The sequence below is a fragment of the Pelobates fuscus genome, chromosome 4, assembly GCF_036172605.1.
Source record: "Pelobates fuscus isolate aPelFus1 chromosome 4, aPelFus1.pri, whole genome shotgun sequence".
Lineage (NCBI taxonomy): Eukaryota > Metazoa > Chordata > Amphibia > Anura > Pelobatidae > Pelobates > Pelobates fuscus.
In genome coordinates this window covers 50,568,812-50,582,364 of record NC_086320.1, presented here as the reverse complement: position 1 = coordinate 50,582,364, position 13,553 = coordinate 50,568,812, and the positions used below count along the sequence as shown (strand labels likewise).

General features: G+C 44.8%; 1 protein-coding gene across 2 annotated transcripts in view; it reads left to right on the top strand.

The window, feature by feature from the left end:
- DPYS (dihydropyrimidinase) overlaps positions 1-13,553 on the top strand; it is a 359,961-nt gene that overhangs the window by 283,480 nt on the left and 62,928 nt on the right. The window contains exon 2 of one of the 2 annotated variants that reach the window (XM_063451168.1): positions 5,758-6,043. In XM_063451168.1, coding sequence (XP_063307238.1) covers positions 5,789-6,043 — 255 coding nt within the window. In that variant the 5' untranslated portion in view covers positions 5,758-5,788. Of the gene's footprint in view, positions 1-5,569; positions 6,044-13,553 lie in introns of those variants that run through there. The other variant, XM_063451167.1, reaches the window with a different exon arrangement.

The window sequence follows — 13,553 nt, the reverse complement described above, 5'->3', positions numbered from 1 at the left end:
GGTGGCGGGGGTCAGGCATGACTTTTCCCAGTTGATTATGAAACCTAAGCGTGACAGGAGGTTTATGGCTAGTCGGAGATGTGTGAGGAGGGTGGAACGCTCCTGAGCCATGAGGAGAATATCGTCTAGGTAGACGATTAGTCGAACTCCTCGACTGCGTAGCCAGGCCATAACGGGCCGTAGAAGCTTTGTGAAGCACCACGGGGCTGAGGATAGGCCAAAGGGCAGACAGGTGAACCGCCATGTTTCGTGTCGCCAGTAAAAGCGTAGGAGGTCCCGAGAGGCCTCCGCTATTGGCACTGTCAGGTACGCGTCTTTTAGGTCTAGTTTCGCTAGCCAGTCTCCGTGAAGGAGGAGATCCCTTAGCAGGTGAATACCCTCCATCTTGAAATGGCGGTACCTGACTACGGCATTGAGGGGGCGCAAATTTATGACTGGCCTCAATTGGCCGCCTTTCTTTTCCACTAGGAATATATTGCTTATTACGCCCGCAGGGTTGGGGGGTGCTAGTTCGATAGCCCCTTTGGACCGGAGGGTTGAAAGTTCTTCGTCGATCCGACCGCGATCCTGGAGGGAAAAGCGGATCGGTCGAGGAGGGGGAATGTGTGTAGGGCGGCAGGTGAGTTCTATATTGAAGCCCCGAATAGTGGCCAGTACCCAGGGATCTGAAGTGATTTGTGACCAGGCTGGGAAAAAATGTTGGAGTCTGCCCCCTATGTAACCCGGAGAAGAAATGTGTGGTATAAGGCAACTCACCGTATGGTCGTCTTGAGTTTGGGTTACCCCGAAGGCCTCTGGATCGCCATTGACGTCCGCGGGATGGAAAAAACATGGGGCGGGAGGTCTCCTGGTACTGGTTATAGTGTTGAAAGGAGCCTCTTCCCGTGCCACGGGATTGGGGATAGTTGCGGCCGGACAGACGGCTCCTGATTCTGCCGGCCCTGGTAGAGACCCGCCCCTGGAATACTCGCCTCATGGAGGCCTGGGCCTTGTCTAGAGCCGTGAATGCTCCCACAAAACGCCCTAAGTCTTTAATGAAGGAATCTCCGAAGAGGAGTCCTTGGGCGTCTTTGCCCGCCTCCGTAAGGGCGAGGTTGGCCAGTTTGGGCTCAATTTTGAATAATATGGCTTTACGCCTTTCAATAGATAGGGAGGTATTTACGCTCCCAGCAATACAAATTGCTCTCTGGACCCAACCTCTAAGGTCTTCAGGGTCGACCATGCGGTTCTCCGCTCTGGCGTCTTCCGCCAAGTCAAATAGTTTGGCCAAAGGCCCGAATATGTCCAGGTGCTTGTCCTGGCAGGACTTCAAAGCGGACTCTAGTCCTTTACGGGGATTCCAGCCCAGTTTAGTGAGGAACTGAGTCATTTTAGGATCAACCTCTGGGGTGTCACACACCTTGTTGGGCACCAGAGGCCTAGGACACTCCGCCCTCAATTTGTTGTGGGCCGCCTTGCTTAAGGGTTTTCTGACCCAATTTTTCAGGTATGTGGCAACGTGGTCGGCCGGGAGCCACTCCGCCGACCTCGGATGATGAAGGTCATCCGGGTCGAAGAGTGGGACCCCCGAAGGATCCACGAGGGATGGCCCCGCAGTCGCGGGGTTCCTGGTCCCTGTCTCGCCTCCGGGCATCTCTGCCTGAGCAGAGGAAAGGAGGTCAAGAGCGCCATCGGCGGAATCCGCATCAGAGTCGGTATCTGACTCGTTCATAGCCTCCTCATTCGACCCGATTTCTGAGTCGGTGTCGCTCTCAATCTGTGCTCTAGCACATTTCCATAGCCGCGCCCGTTCTGCCTGGCGCGGAAAGGCTCTTTTGCGTGGATGGGACACGCTTTCTGGGGCGACCGAAGGTACGCCAGTCATGGTGTTTCTGGAGGCAGAGGAGTGTTTGGACTTACAGGCAGCCTTTTTGAAGTCCCCTTTAGACACCTCTCCCTGGGGTGTCAAGGTGCCCGAGAGTTGCTCGTCTGAAGGACGGGGCAAGAGGGCTTGTGAAATGGTGTGGGAGAGGGTGGAGGACATAGACCCCATAGCAGCCATAATGGCGTCTGTTACTGAGCGCTGTAGCGCTAGAAACTGTGGCCCACCGGGTTGGGTATTCCCATCCGCCATAGAAGGCGAAATATCTGAGGTGACAGGGGCCACAGTTCTGATTACTGGGGAATCCGACTCCCCAGAGTGAGCGGACCCAGTAGATAGTCTGGGTTTAGGCATGATGGTGATAGGAAATAAAGGACGTATGGGTTAGTCACCCAAACAAACTAAGCAAGGAAAAACGCTCTCACCAGGGCCCAGACCAGCGACACACTAAGAGGTAGGGACAGGATGTCAGAAAATGGCCGCCGGGAATCTCGCGGGATTCGCGGCACCCGCGAGATACGCGGTAAAACTATGAAACAAGAAGAAGTGCGCAGAAAGGCGCTCGAGCAGAAGAAACAGACAAGATTACATAAGCAGGGGAGGTCTGGGCCCTGAGGCTAGTGTATAAAGAGACAAATACTAACCTTAGAAATAAAAGACTAAATCAATTTACAAGTTAAATAAGAGAAAATTATCAATGAACAGTATATAAGAGAAATATGAGGAGAAAATATGGCATGTACTTATCTTTGTGTCAGAGCAGCAAAGAAAGAGGGAAATGGAAGGGAAGTGCTGCCTGTTATACTGGGACCTGAGGGGGAGGGGCCTATGTTATCACATGTTCATTCTTTTTTCTTTCTGTTTGTTTCCTTTGCTGCTATTTGTCAACAGTAAAGAAAGGGATATGCAATATGAGCCTCCGTGTCTTGTTATAAAATTACCAATTTATACAAGCTTAACATGTTCCCGTTCATCCAACATATTCACCCAAATAAAAAATTGGCGATACATTTTTCTCATGATATCAGGCAGGGCCACTGCAAATCCTTTCTCTACTTCTCCTAAAACATGATGTCCACATATTGGACTTTCTTTTTGCCATCTTCCTGTGGCAGAGGAGAAGGTTGAGGGTGGCTCTTATACAGTTGCAGCAACCCAGATTTAATCTGGGTCTTAAAGGGTTTCTCCAACCCTTTTTGGCCTTTTGAATGAAAAATGTTTTCTTTTTTAGAAATAATTCTAATTATTCTTTAGATTCCCTCCCGCTCAAAAAAAACAGTATTAAATAAGGTTTTTCTTAGTTTGAATTAAACACTGGATGAAGCTCCCTGCACTGCTCAGCATGTCCCTGTCTGACCACAAAGGAGCCATGCGGCGGTCCATTCAAACGCTCCTGAGCCAGCAAAGGGAGTAGGAAAGGAGAGAGGACAGGAAAAAAAAATACAATAGAGAAGAGTATAAAATGGAGAGTGGGGAGACATAAGCTTCCATTACGCCTGTCGCCAGCACTCATGCATGCTGTCGACAAATGTAAAATATGCACAGAATTGACATTTGGAGTTCCGGGCTGCCAAAGTCACATGTGCCGGGGGTGCAAACAGCCTCTGCCACACAATTGCAAAAATCCGTGGATATGCTTTATGTGTTTCAGGCAGAAATGCTGCAAATACAGACCCATACTACCATGAGCACTTCTAAAAGCAGAAGTGGTCATGGTAGTTGGAATAACTCTTTGTCATTCTCCACATATTTGAGTGCACCTTAGCAGCATGAAACACCATCACATGTGAGTTATTTGCACAACCTGATAGATAACTTATAGCTATCCATGGCAAAATCTGTGACTCAGGGCCCGAAACTAGGAGGGGGTCCTCTAGGTGAGGGGCCCTTCCACTTAGTCTGCCCAGGGGAGAGAGAGTCTACCCGCTTCCTGTCTACAACTCCACTGGGTGCTGAGTTGCAAACCATGAAATAGTTCTCAAGGAGCTCCGGCTTAATCAGCAGGGCTGGCCTTAGGGAGTTGCAAGCTGTAATATGTAATATAACATATATATTTATATAATATATATATTTTGAATTTATTAATTTAATTCAATATTTTTTTTTACTTTTATTAACTTTTTTTTACCAGGGGCAAAAGGATCACTCGGGGTCCCGGCAGTCAGGGAGTTATTCCATGATGCCTCAATTCCAGCGCTCATTTTGGCCGCGGACATACCGGGTGCGTCAGCGGTCGTTAACGACCGTTTTTTTGGCTGACGTACCCTGTACGTCCGCGGTCACTAAGGAGTTAACAAACTGCAATGATTACCCTGCATGTGGACATCCAGCGCCACGCAAAACCTCATATGAAAGCATTGTGTAATACTTTCCTATGGGGAAATCCTAATGCGACTATTAAGGAGTGAAGGTTGAACCGAGCCAGCACCGAGGCACGGAAGTTTTTTTTTTTACCCCTTTCGCACCAGGAGGTAGGGGCGCTTGAGAGAGGGGGAAGCTATAGTGCCAGGAAAACGAGTTTGTTTTCCTGGTACTATAGTTTTGCTTTAATGTCTACTCAGTGTGTCTCTTTCCATAAATGTCTCTTCACTGGAATTCAGAGTTTAGTGAATAAAGAATCCTTGCACTTGCCCTGCTTCCAGCCATGCCATTCTCACCCCCAACCTTGTCAGGAAGCCACTACACTGCAAGCCTTTGCTCGATGAATACAGAGACTTGATCTCAAAGGCGTGCGCAGCCTATTGCATTAGGGTGTGCACCCTAAAGCACAAGCACACGCTGTGTATATATATATGTATATATATATATATATACACACATATACACATACACTGCTGTGTGTGTGTGTGTGTGTGCTGTTTGAGGGTGCTAGTAGTATGCTATGTGGGTGAGGGTGTTTGTGTGTGTGCGCTTGTAAGGGTACTGTTTGTGTGTGTGTGCGCTTGTGAGGGTGCTGTTTGTGTGTGAGGGTACTGATAGTGTGCTGTGTCAGGGTGCTGTGTGTGTAAGGGTGCTGTTTGTGTGCTGTGTGTGTGTGAGGGTGCTGTTTGTGTTTGTGAGGGTACTGTTAGTGTGCTGTGTGGGTGCTGTGTGTTTGTGAGGGTACTGTTAGTGTGCTGTTTGTGAGGGTGCTGTTTGTGTGCTGTGTGTGAGGGTACTGTGTGTGCTGTGTGTGTTTGTGAGGGTGCTATGTGTGTGGGTGCTGTGTGTGTGGGTGCTGTGTGGATGCTTTGTGTGCTGCATGTGTGAGGATGGTGTGTGTGTGCTGTTTTCTGTATGTGTGTGGGTGCAGTGTGCTGGTGCTGTATGTGTGTTGCTGTATGTATGTGTGTGTGAGCTGTTTGTGTGCTGTATGTTTGGGTGATTTGTGGGGGTGGCGGTGGGGGCAGATTAGTTCATAAACAGAATGAGGACTGGACTGGAGATAGGACCAAAAGTCAAAGGGCATTTAAGGATTCTCTAGGTTATTAACTGTACAACTTCCATACATTCAGGGGGGTTAATGAACAGTGAGATACCTTAGATAAGATAAATACTTGTGTACATTCTATACTTTCATGGCTACACAAAGCAATCTGTGTTTTAGTTAGTAAAGTTAATCATACATTGTTGCGTTCATAGTATTTTGGAAAGAGTGGGAGGCAAACGGAGAATGCTATCAATGAATAATATTTCATGGAAGCTCTGGTATGCAGTATATAACATAGCCGATCAGGGTAGGACACACACAAGATCAACTTTCACAGCGGAGAGCTGTGTCTGGAATAAGCACAGAACATCTTGGAGATCTGGATAATTCAAAGGACCGGTTTCTGCTACGTTTTTTCTTATGATTTTGTCTTCTTTCTCTCTTTCTCTATTTTTTTTTTTAATTTCTCAAATAAGAGAGAAAAGAGAACTGACTCAGTGATAGTAAAACTTTCTGATATGGCTTCTAACCGGATATTGGTTAAAGGTGGGAAAGTAGTTAACGATGATTTCTCCCAGGTTGCTGATGTGTACATTGAAGATGGTTTGATTAAAGAAATTGGACCGAATCTGCAGTTGGATAAATTGACTAACCTAAGGATTATACATGCTGCAGGAAAGCTAGTGATTCCTGGCGGGATTGATACTCACACTCACATGCAATTACCGTTTATGGGCACTCATGCCGTCGATGATTTCTACTCGGGGACCAAGGTATGGATATCTGATTTAATTCAAGAATTTCGTAAAGTCATTTAGAATTACGTGATTTGCCCATTTCACATCCACTCTGTAATTATCCAAGAGTTATTCTTTAAACCAGGAATTATCAGAAATAATCACCTATTATTCCAATTTGTGGCATACAATGTTTAGATCCCGTTTAGCGAATAACCCTGACATTCGCAGACATGCCGCAAACTCTAATAAATTGTTGCGACTTAAAGGAGCACTATAGGGTCAGGAACACAAACATGTGTTCCTGACCCTATAGGATTAAAACGACCATCTAGCCACCCTGGTCCCCTTATGCCTCCCTAAATATAGAAATCTTACTTGTTTTCAAGTCTGGAGCTGCTTGCATTGTCACTGTTTCCTTTAGACATGCCCACTGCCTGCTGACATCAGCAGAAGTGGTAGCCTGATCCAATCACAATGCTTCCCCATAGGATTGGCTGAGACTGACAAATAGGCAGATCAGGGCAGAGCCAGCATGATTCAAACACAACCCTGGCTAATCAGCATCTCCTCATCCTTGAATCAATGAATCTCTATGAGGAAAGTTCAGTGTCTGCATGCAGAGGGAGGAGACACTGAATGTTTGGATGCATTTTAGGCAGCCATGACCCAGGAAGGATCTCTAACAGACATCTGAGGAGTGGCCAGTGAAGTTATCACTAGGCTGTAATGTAAACACTGCATTTTCTCTGAAAAGACAGTGTTTACAGCAAAAAGCCTGAAGGGAATGATTCTACTCACCAGAACAAATTCAATAAGCTGTAGTCGTTCTGGTGACTAAAGTGTCCCTTTAAGGTAGCATTGCCATTTCTAGTACTATAAAATGTAGTATCTCTGGAATTTGTGGCTATTTAAATGGAAATACACATTCCAACAGTACTCTTTACGTTTGCTGTTTCATATTTTCATACGTTCACGAGAATACTATGGTGACGTAACTTGTGACAGAACTCCTGACAATTGACTCTACCAGGGTTGTCAGGAGAAACAGCTGTGAGATCAAGGGTTCTTTCTGGAGAGCTATTTACAAAACTAAATCTATATTCACAATCTGGCGTGTCCATAGTGTATATATTTTTTTGGTATTAAAGGGGGCACTGACTGCATGACAATATTTTCCTTTTTTAATAGTTATTTCCTGATCACTGTAGTATTAATGGCTAGTTTCTACAATAAGTCAGTGGATGCGACGCTAGGGTGTATAATGTCAAACTCGTGGCCCAGCCAATATAAGCGCAGCAGCATCCCCTGCACCAGACCGGCAGTGGCGTAGCTGGGGGGGTGGGGGGGGGCGGCGGTCCAAGGCTGAGCCAGGTCATCGAACCTAGGGCCACCCAATGGCAATGTGTGAGTGTCATTCTGTGTATCTGTATGTGTTAGTGTGAGTATGTGCATACATCTCCGCATTCAAACGCCAACACTACACAAAAATACACCACTGCATTTAAATCTCGACACGACATACAGACACCCCCTTACATTCAAAGGCAACCACTACACACACGTAAACCACTGCTTTCAAATGGCAAAAGTACATAAAAACACACAGCACTACTGTGCACCAATGCAACAGGTTCAAGGAGAGAAGCCGCGGTTGTAAATGACCTTCATTATTACATTTAATTCTTATAATAGAACACTCATTGACACCTTGTTCTAACTTTCACACTATTTACATGCTTCTACACACTATACGCACGTTCTGACACACCACTGTCACCACACCATGCATGGACGGTCTATAAAGACAGTGCATTAATGCATTCACACATAGGGTACACGGGTAATATAAATGGCAGCAATTTAGTGATGGTTTTATATATGTCTGCATGAGCAGTTTTTATTTGAACAGGAGACGTTTTTCTAAATATCCAGTTGATACACAGCTACACACATGGTTTTATATGAGCCTAAACTGACCTTCTTTCTATGCGCACTCAAATGTGGTTTTGCTTTTAAACACAAGTAAAAGATATTTAAACATAGAAATGATTCTATATATGCTTCTAATGTCTGTTTATTATATGAACATAATAATAGTTTTAACATAATTATTTTTTTTGGAATGTATAGGGCCCGAGGTATCGGAGCCTGTAATTTAAAACTGCCCATCAATTTGCCCCAGAATCATTTTTGCCACGATAAATATAAACATAATTAACAGATACTGCTGTGATTTTTTTTTATACACATGATGCCATAAGGACAAGTACAGGTGGTAAAATTGTACGTCTATTAATTGCTATACATAATCAGGCTGTGGGGTTAATTATGGAACAAATAATCAGAGCACAGTGTGGAGTTTCCTACATATTCTTCCCTGATTGGATGTACTGCTACCACCCTCATTGTTTTTCATACTAGCATTTAGTTAATGATTTGCCAACTTTGTTAATGATATCTTTTACATTCTACAATTTAGATGTTCCACAAATTAGTGTTACCGGTGCCACAGCTAATGTGAGATTAGACATAAATATTATGTGATCGACCTTTAGAGGATTATACTATTGCAGTGTTAGGAGAAGAGCGTTCACACAGTTTGTTATTGCACAAATCTATAGGCAGTGGTGGCTGGTGAAGATTTAAGATGGTGGAGCACCAGATTCCTCCTCCGTAATCTTACACCACCCTATACAGTACAGAGATACTCATACAATACAGAGAGCTGATCATAAAATAAAACAAGGTGTGCACAACATAAATATATTAAATATATAAAAATATACTCACAGACACACATACACTCACAGACACACACTTACAGACACACATACACTCACAGACACACACTCACACACACACACACACACACACACAGACACACACACATACCCATACACTCAGACACACACATACTCACAGACACACATACACTCACAGACACACACATACACTCACAGACACACACTTACAGGCACACATACACTCACAGACACACAAACACACACACATACATTCACAGACACACACACATACATTCACAGACACACTTACAGACACACACACATACATTCACAGACATACATTCACAGACACACACACATACATTCACAGACACACATTCACAGACACACACACACATACAAATCATTTTTTTTTTTATTAAAAAAAAATGTCCACCCAGCCTCCCTACCTGGAGTGCTGGCGTGGACTTGTCCCTGGGGTCCAGTGGGTCAGGTGCCTGTGTCCATCTCAGACGCGGCGAGGGAGCTGTGTGCTCTCTGCTCTCTCTCACCGCGCGGGCTGTCTGCTGTAGCTGGGAGCCGGAATATGACGTCATATTCCGGCTCCCAGCATCAGCAAACAGCGCGCGGCGAGAGGAAGCAGAGAGCACACAGCTCCCTCGCCGCGTCTGAGATGGACACAGGCATCCAACTGGGGGGGGGGGGGCATGGGGGCCGGAAGGGGGCATTTGGGGGCACTGAGTGCCCGCAGGAACAGCGTTCCTGCTCAAATAAAAGTGCAGGAACGCTGTTCCTGCAGGACTCAATACATAGGCGTGCTGCGGGACACCCCATGCGCACGCCTATGGTGTAATTATTGCAGTTTTTTATAAACTTCAATAATTGCCTTGCAGGGTTAACTCCACCTCTAGTGGCTGTCTACTAGACAGCCACTAGAGGGCACTTCCTGGTTTCTAGCACAGGAAACCTGTGCTAGAGCGTCGCTGCACGTCCTCACGCTATGTGAGGACCTCCAGCGTTGCTCATTTCCCCATAGGAAAGCATTGAAATGCATTTTCAATGCTTTCCTATGGGGAGCTCTAATGCGCATGCACAGCATTGCCGCGTATGCGCATTAGGTCTCCCCGGCCGATGGGCGAGACTGCAATGCAGAGGAGCAGCGACGGCGGAGGAGGAAGCAGCGACGTGGGACATCGTCGCTGCCTCAGGTAAGTTACTGAAGGGGTTTTCACCCCTTCAGCAACCGGGGATTGGGGGGTGGGAGGGAGAGGGAACCTGCAGTGGCCAGGAGCAGTTCCTGCTGTGCTCTCTCTGTGGACACTGTAACCCCACCCACTGGTGCTATCAGCCAATGACGGCCCCCGAATAAAGAGTCCAGTATCATGCATCCACTTATGGACAGCTGGCTCTGCGGCCCGAATGGCAACTCAATGGAAATTCTTTCTTAAAGGAGACTAGGCATGGGCAAATCCTGCTGAAACAGGGCAGATTTCAAGCCAGCCTCATTTTTTTTTATGTGCCTAAATGCTGTCACGGAGAACTGAAACTAACTACAGAATTAAAGAGACGCTAATTTTTTTCCCATATTTTCCTATATTTTATTTACTTACTATCCACTTCTTCAGAAAAGAATCTTAGTGTTTCTAAACTACTGCAAGGAATCTGGTTCCAACCAAAGCAGTGTATATTCAGGAAAGTATATAAATTAATTCAAATTCACACTTCCTTTTTAAAGTAATGTCCCTTTATTCAGGTAACCAAAGTGTAAAACAGCAACGTTTCAACCACTGCGACAGTCTTTTTTAAGCTTGATAAAATGCTGTTCCTGGGCACCTGAAAAAAAAGGGACACTACTTTAAAAAGAAAGTGCTGTAATTTTTATAATTCCCTAATTCCATCCAAGTCAGGCCCTCCCCACCCCACTTTGCTGTCCACACTCTCTGTACATGTATACATACAAAATCAGCCACTCTCTCAATGTATTTAACCACATACAATACAATGCTCTATTTATACACAAAGTCAAGGATTTCCGGTGGCCCACAAAGTATGGGCCGCACACTAAGGGAGCCCATCGGGTGGCCTATGCACTTAGGGTGGGTTTGTGCCAGAAAGGGCATGGTCAGGCACTGTGGCCCTTTAACACTGCGCCCCTTGCTTATCGGCAGTATGGGTGGAAGTGACAACTGGTCACTTCCTCCAAGAGTGACTGGAGATGCGCAGGAGGGAGGAGGGTGTGTGTACATCTGTACAAGTGTGTGTGTGTATCTGTATGTCTACCAATGTGTCTGTCTGTATGTCCGTTAGCGTGTGTGTCTTTTAGTATGTGTGTGTCTGTCAGTGTGTGTGTCTGTCAGTGTATCTGTATGTCTGTCAGTATCTGTGTGTGTATCTGTATATGTGTCAGTGTATCTGTATTTTTATATGTAATTTTTTACCTCTACTTGGAATGTGAGGGGCTAAAAACTTATCTGTAGCCCGAAGAAGTTTGGACTTTTTTCATATTGGCCACTACCTACTGCCACGTTGTGCAGGTCTGATCTAAAGGTGGAGTTTAAATACAGTGTTGTAATACTTCTTTCTTCACAGCATCTGTTAACTAAAATGTGACTTGAGTTGACATGCTGACTTATATTTGCAGAGTTTTTCCCCCCAATACTATTATATATTTATACATGTCTAGCTGATTTTCCATTCCGATATTGCCCATGTCCAGCGATAGAGTAGTCAGATGGGGTCATGCACTGACATGCGGTCAGTTCTTTCATTATAGATAAACGCAGGTCATTGCCTCACTGTGAGCAAACTGATAAAGATACAAGGTCGCTGGACTTGCAGACAGTAGAAGTAATAAAAGGGCAATGTATTATATGCAATACATAAAAAAGGATACAATTAATTTTGTTCATTGATTACAGAATTTACAGCCGAACTGAAAAGTGTGTACCTTACAGGAATGGTGATATAATAAATAATTATTAGTCTAATATTCACTTGAATCAATTTGCTTGGCAAGTCTGCTATGGTTCCTAACTTTTCACCTCGCTGCTTTTAGCTAAAAAGTAAAACCTCTAATGATAAGAGAGTGGTATTTTTCTAAACCCCTGCACACTTACTAATCCTTATTACGACATGCATGAGGTGGGCGGCAGCCCTGCAACATAGATGTGCAATATAAAAGCAAATACAAACACACAAATTTAAGCCCTGTGCTCAAACACCCACTACTCCTGGGCTGCAGCAAATTTTCAATTCTATTTCTTTTATAAGTTTGATTATTTTTAATACTATTACTGGTGTTTATAAAACACCAACAAAATTATACAGCACTGGTGAATGTAATGATTTTTGTAAAATTATTTATTTATTTTAGTTTGGGGGGGGGTGGGGGGGATTTTAAGTTTTCACCTAAAAACAAAGTAAGGAGTAGATGACTGCAGTGCCTAAACAATCGCAAGCATGTAGCCCACTGCTACCAAACAGGTAAATTACTGTTATGCCTCAGACAGTGCAACATATAGCATAGAAATACAAAGAAGATTAACTCAGGCACAAAATTGATATTGCTGGTGAATGAAGGGTCAAAGAAATTACAAACATTTCGGGACACATCCCTTTATGTACAAAGCCCCTAACTGTAAGTGACTTGGCAAAATTAACACTTCACCACCCTCCCATACTGTCACTTGCGTGCCTCACCCACAGAGTCCCAGAAAATCCAAAAAGAGTTGAAAATGTCCAAAAATGCACTCTTCGCGTGGTGTCATCAGCGCGCATGCGTGACACACTAGTACTGTTGCCAGGGCATCCTAAACTTAGTAACCTGAATATAAAGTAAAACAAACCGCACAAAATGTTTAGTATAGATGCCCAAAGGTTCAGGTAAGGCAAAGTACAGATATATGCAAAAGGGCCATGGAGACAAAGGTATCCCACTGAAAGGGCAGTAAAGGTGGAGACATAATTAAAACTGCAGAGTGGCCACCAAACATATACAGGACAATTAATGAGCGCTCTTATAGATGCACCCGTTCTAGCCGCTCCAAATCCGAATAGCTGTATGTTGGACCTTACCACCTATTGTGTGTGTTTTCCCCTCATTTCATCTGTTTTACCCTTTTTCAAGAGTACTTCATATGAAACATATCCATTCATCTCCCAAGTGAGGACCACCCTTGTACACCATTAAAACGTTCACACCAGCAACTTAAGTGCAAAACTACAAGGGAATGCTACCCCTGGGTGTCTCCCAAATGTGGGCAGCGGTACTTGGTTGTCGAGTGCCTGAAACTCTTTTCGGCGAGGCACTCGCACGAACCCAGTAAAGATTAGACCACTGCGCATTCTATTTCCTGACCACCTATACGATTGATGTTCGGGAGATATGAACTACCGAACAGGGGGAACATTCGTATCCTGAAATTAAGAGATTCCCTTGCATGTTGTTCGCACAGGAACCCCCAGAACAGAGACCGGCCAGGACACCTATTTCCCTGGAACTGTTTTGGGCTAGCGCCTCGTGTCTGGCCGGTCAAAACTTTACCTGGATTGCATTCCTGTTTCACTGAACCGAACTGAGTGATCTTTGGATATGTTATACACTCAGATGGATGTACTTTTTGTGGGGTTCCTGAGTATGGTGGGGACACTTTTGGAGTACTGTATATTTTGTATGGATTTTCTGTACTTGAGAGATAATTGGATTATATGTTTTTCTCACGCAATTATCTCTCAGGCACATTGGATCCTGGGATTGAAAACCCTGTATTTGTGTGTTGGAAACCCCATGTAGGGGTCTG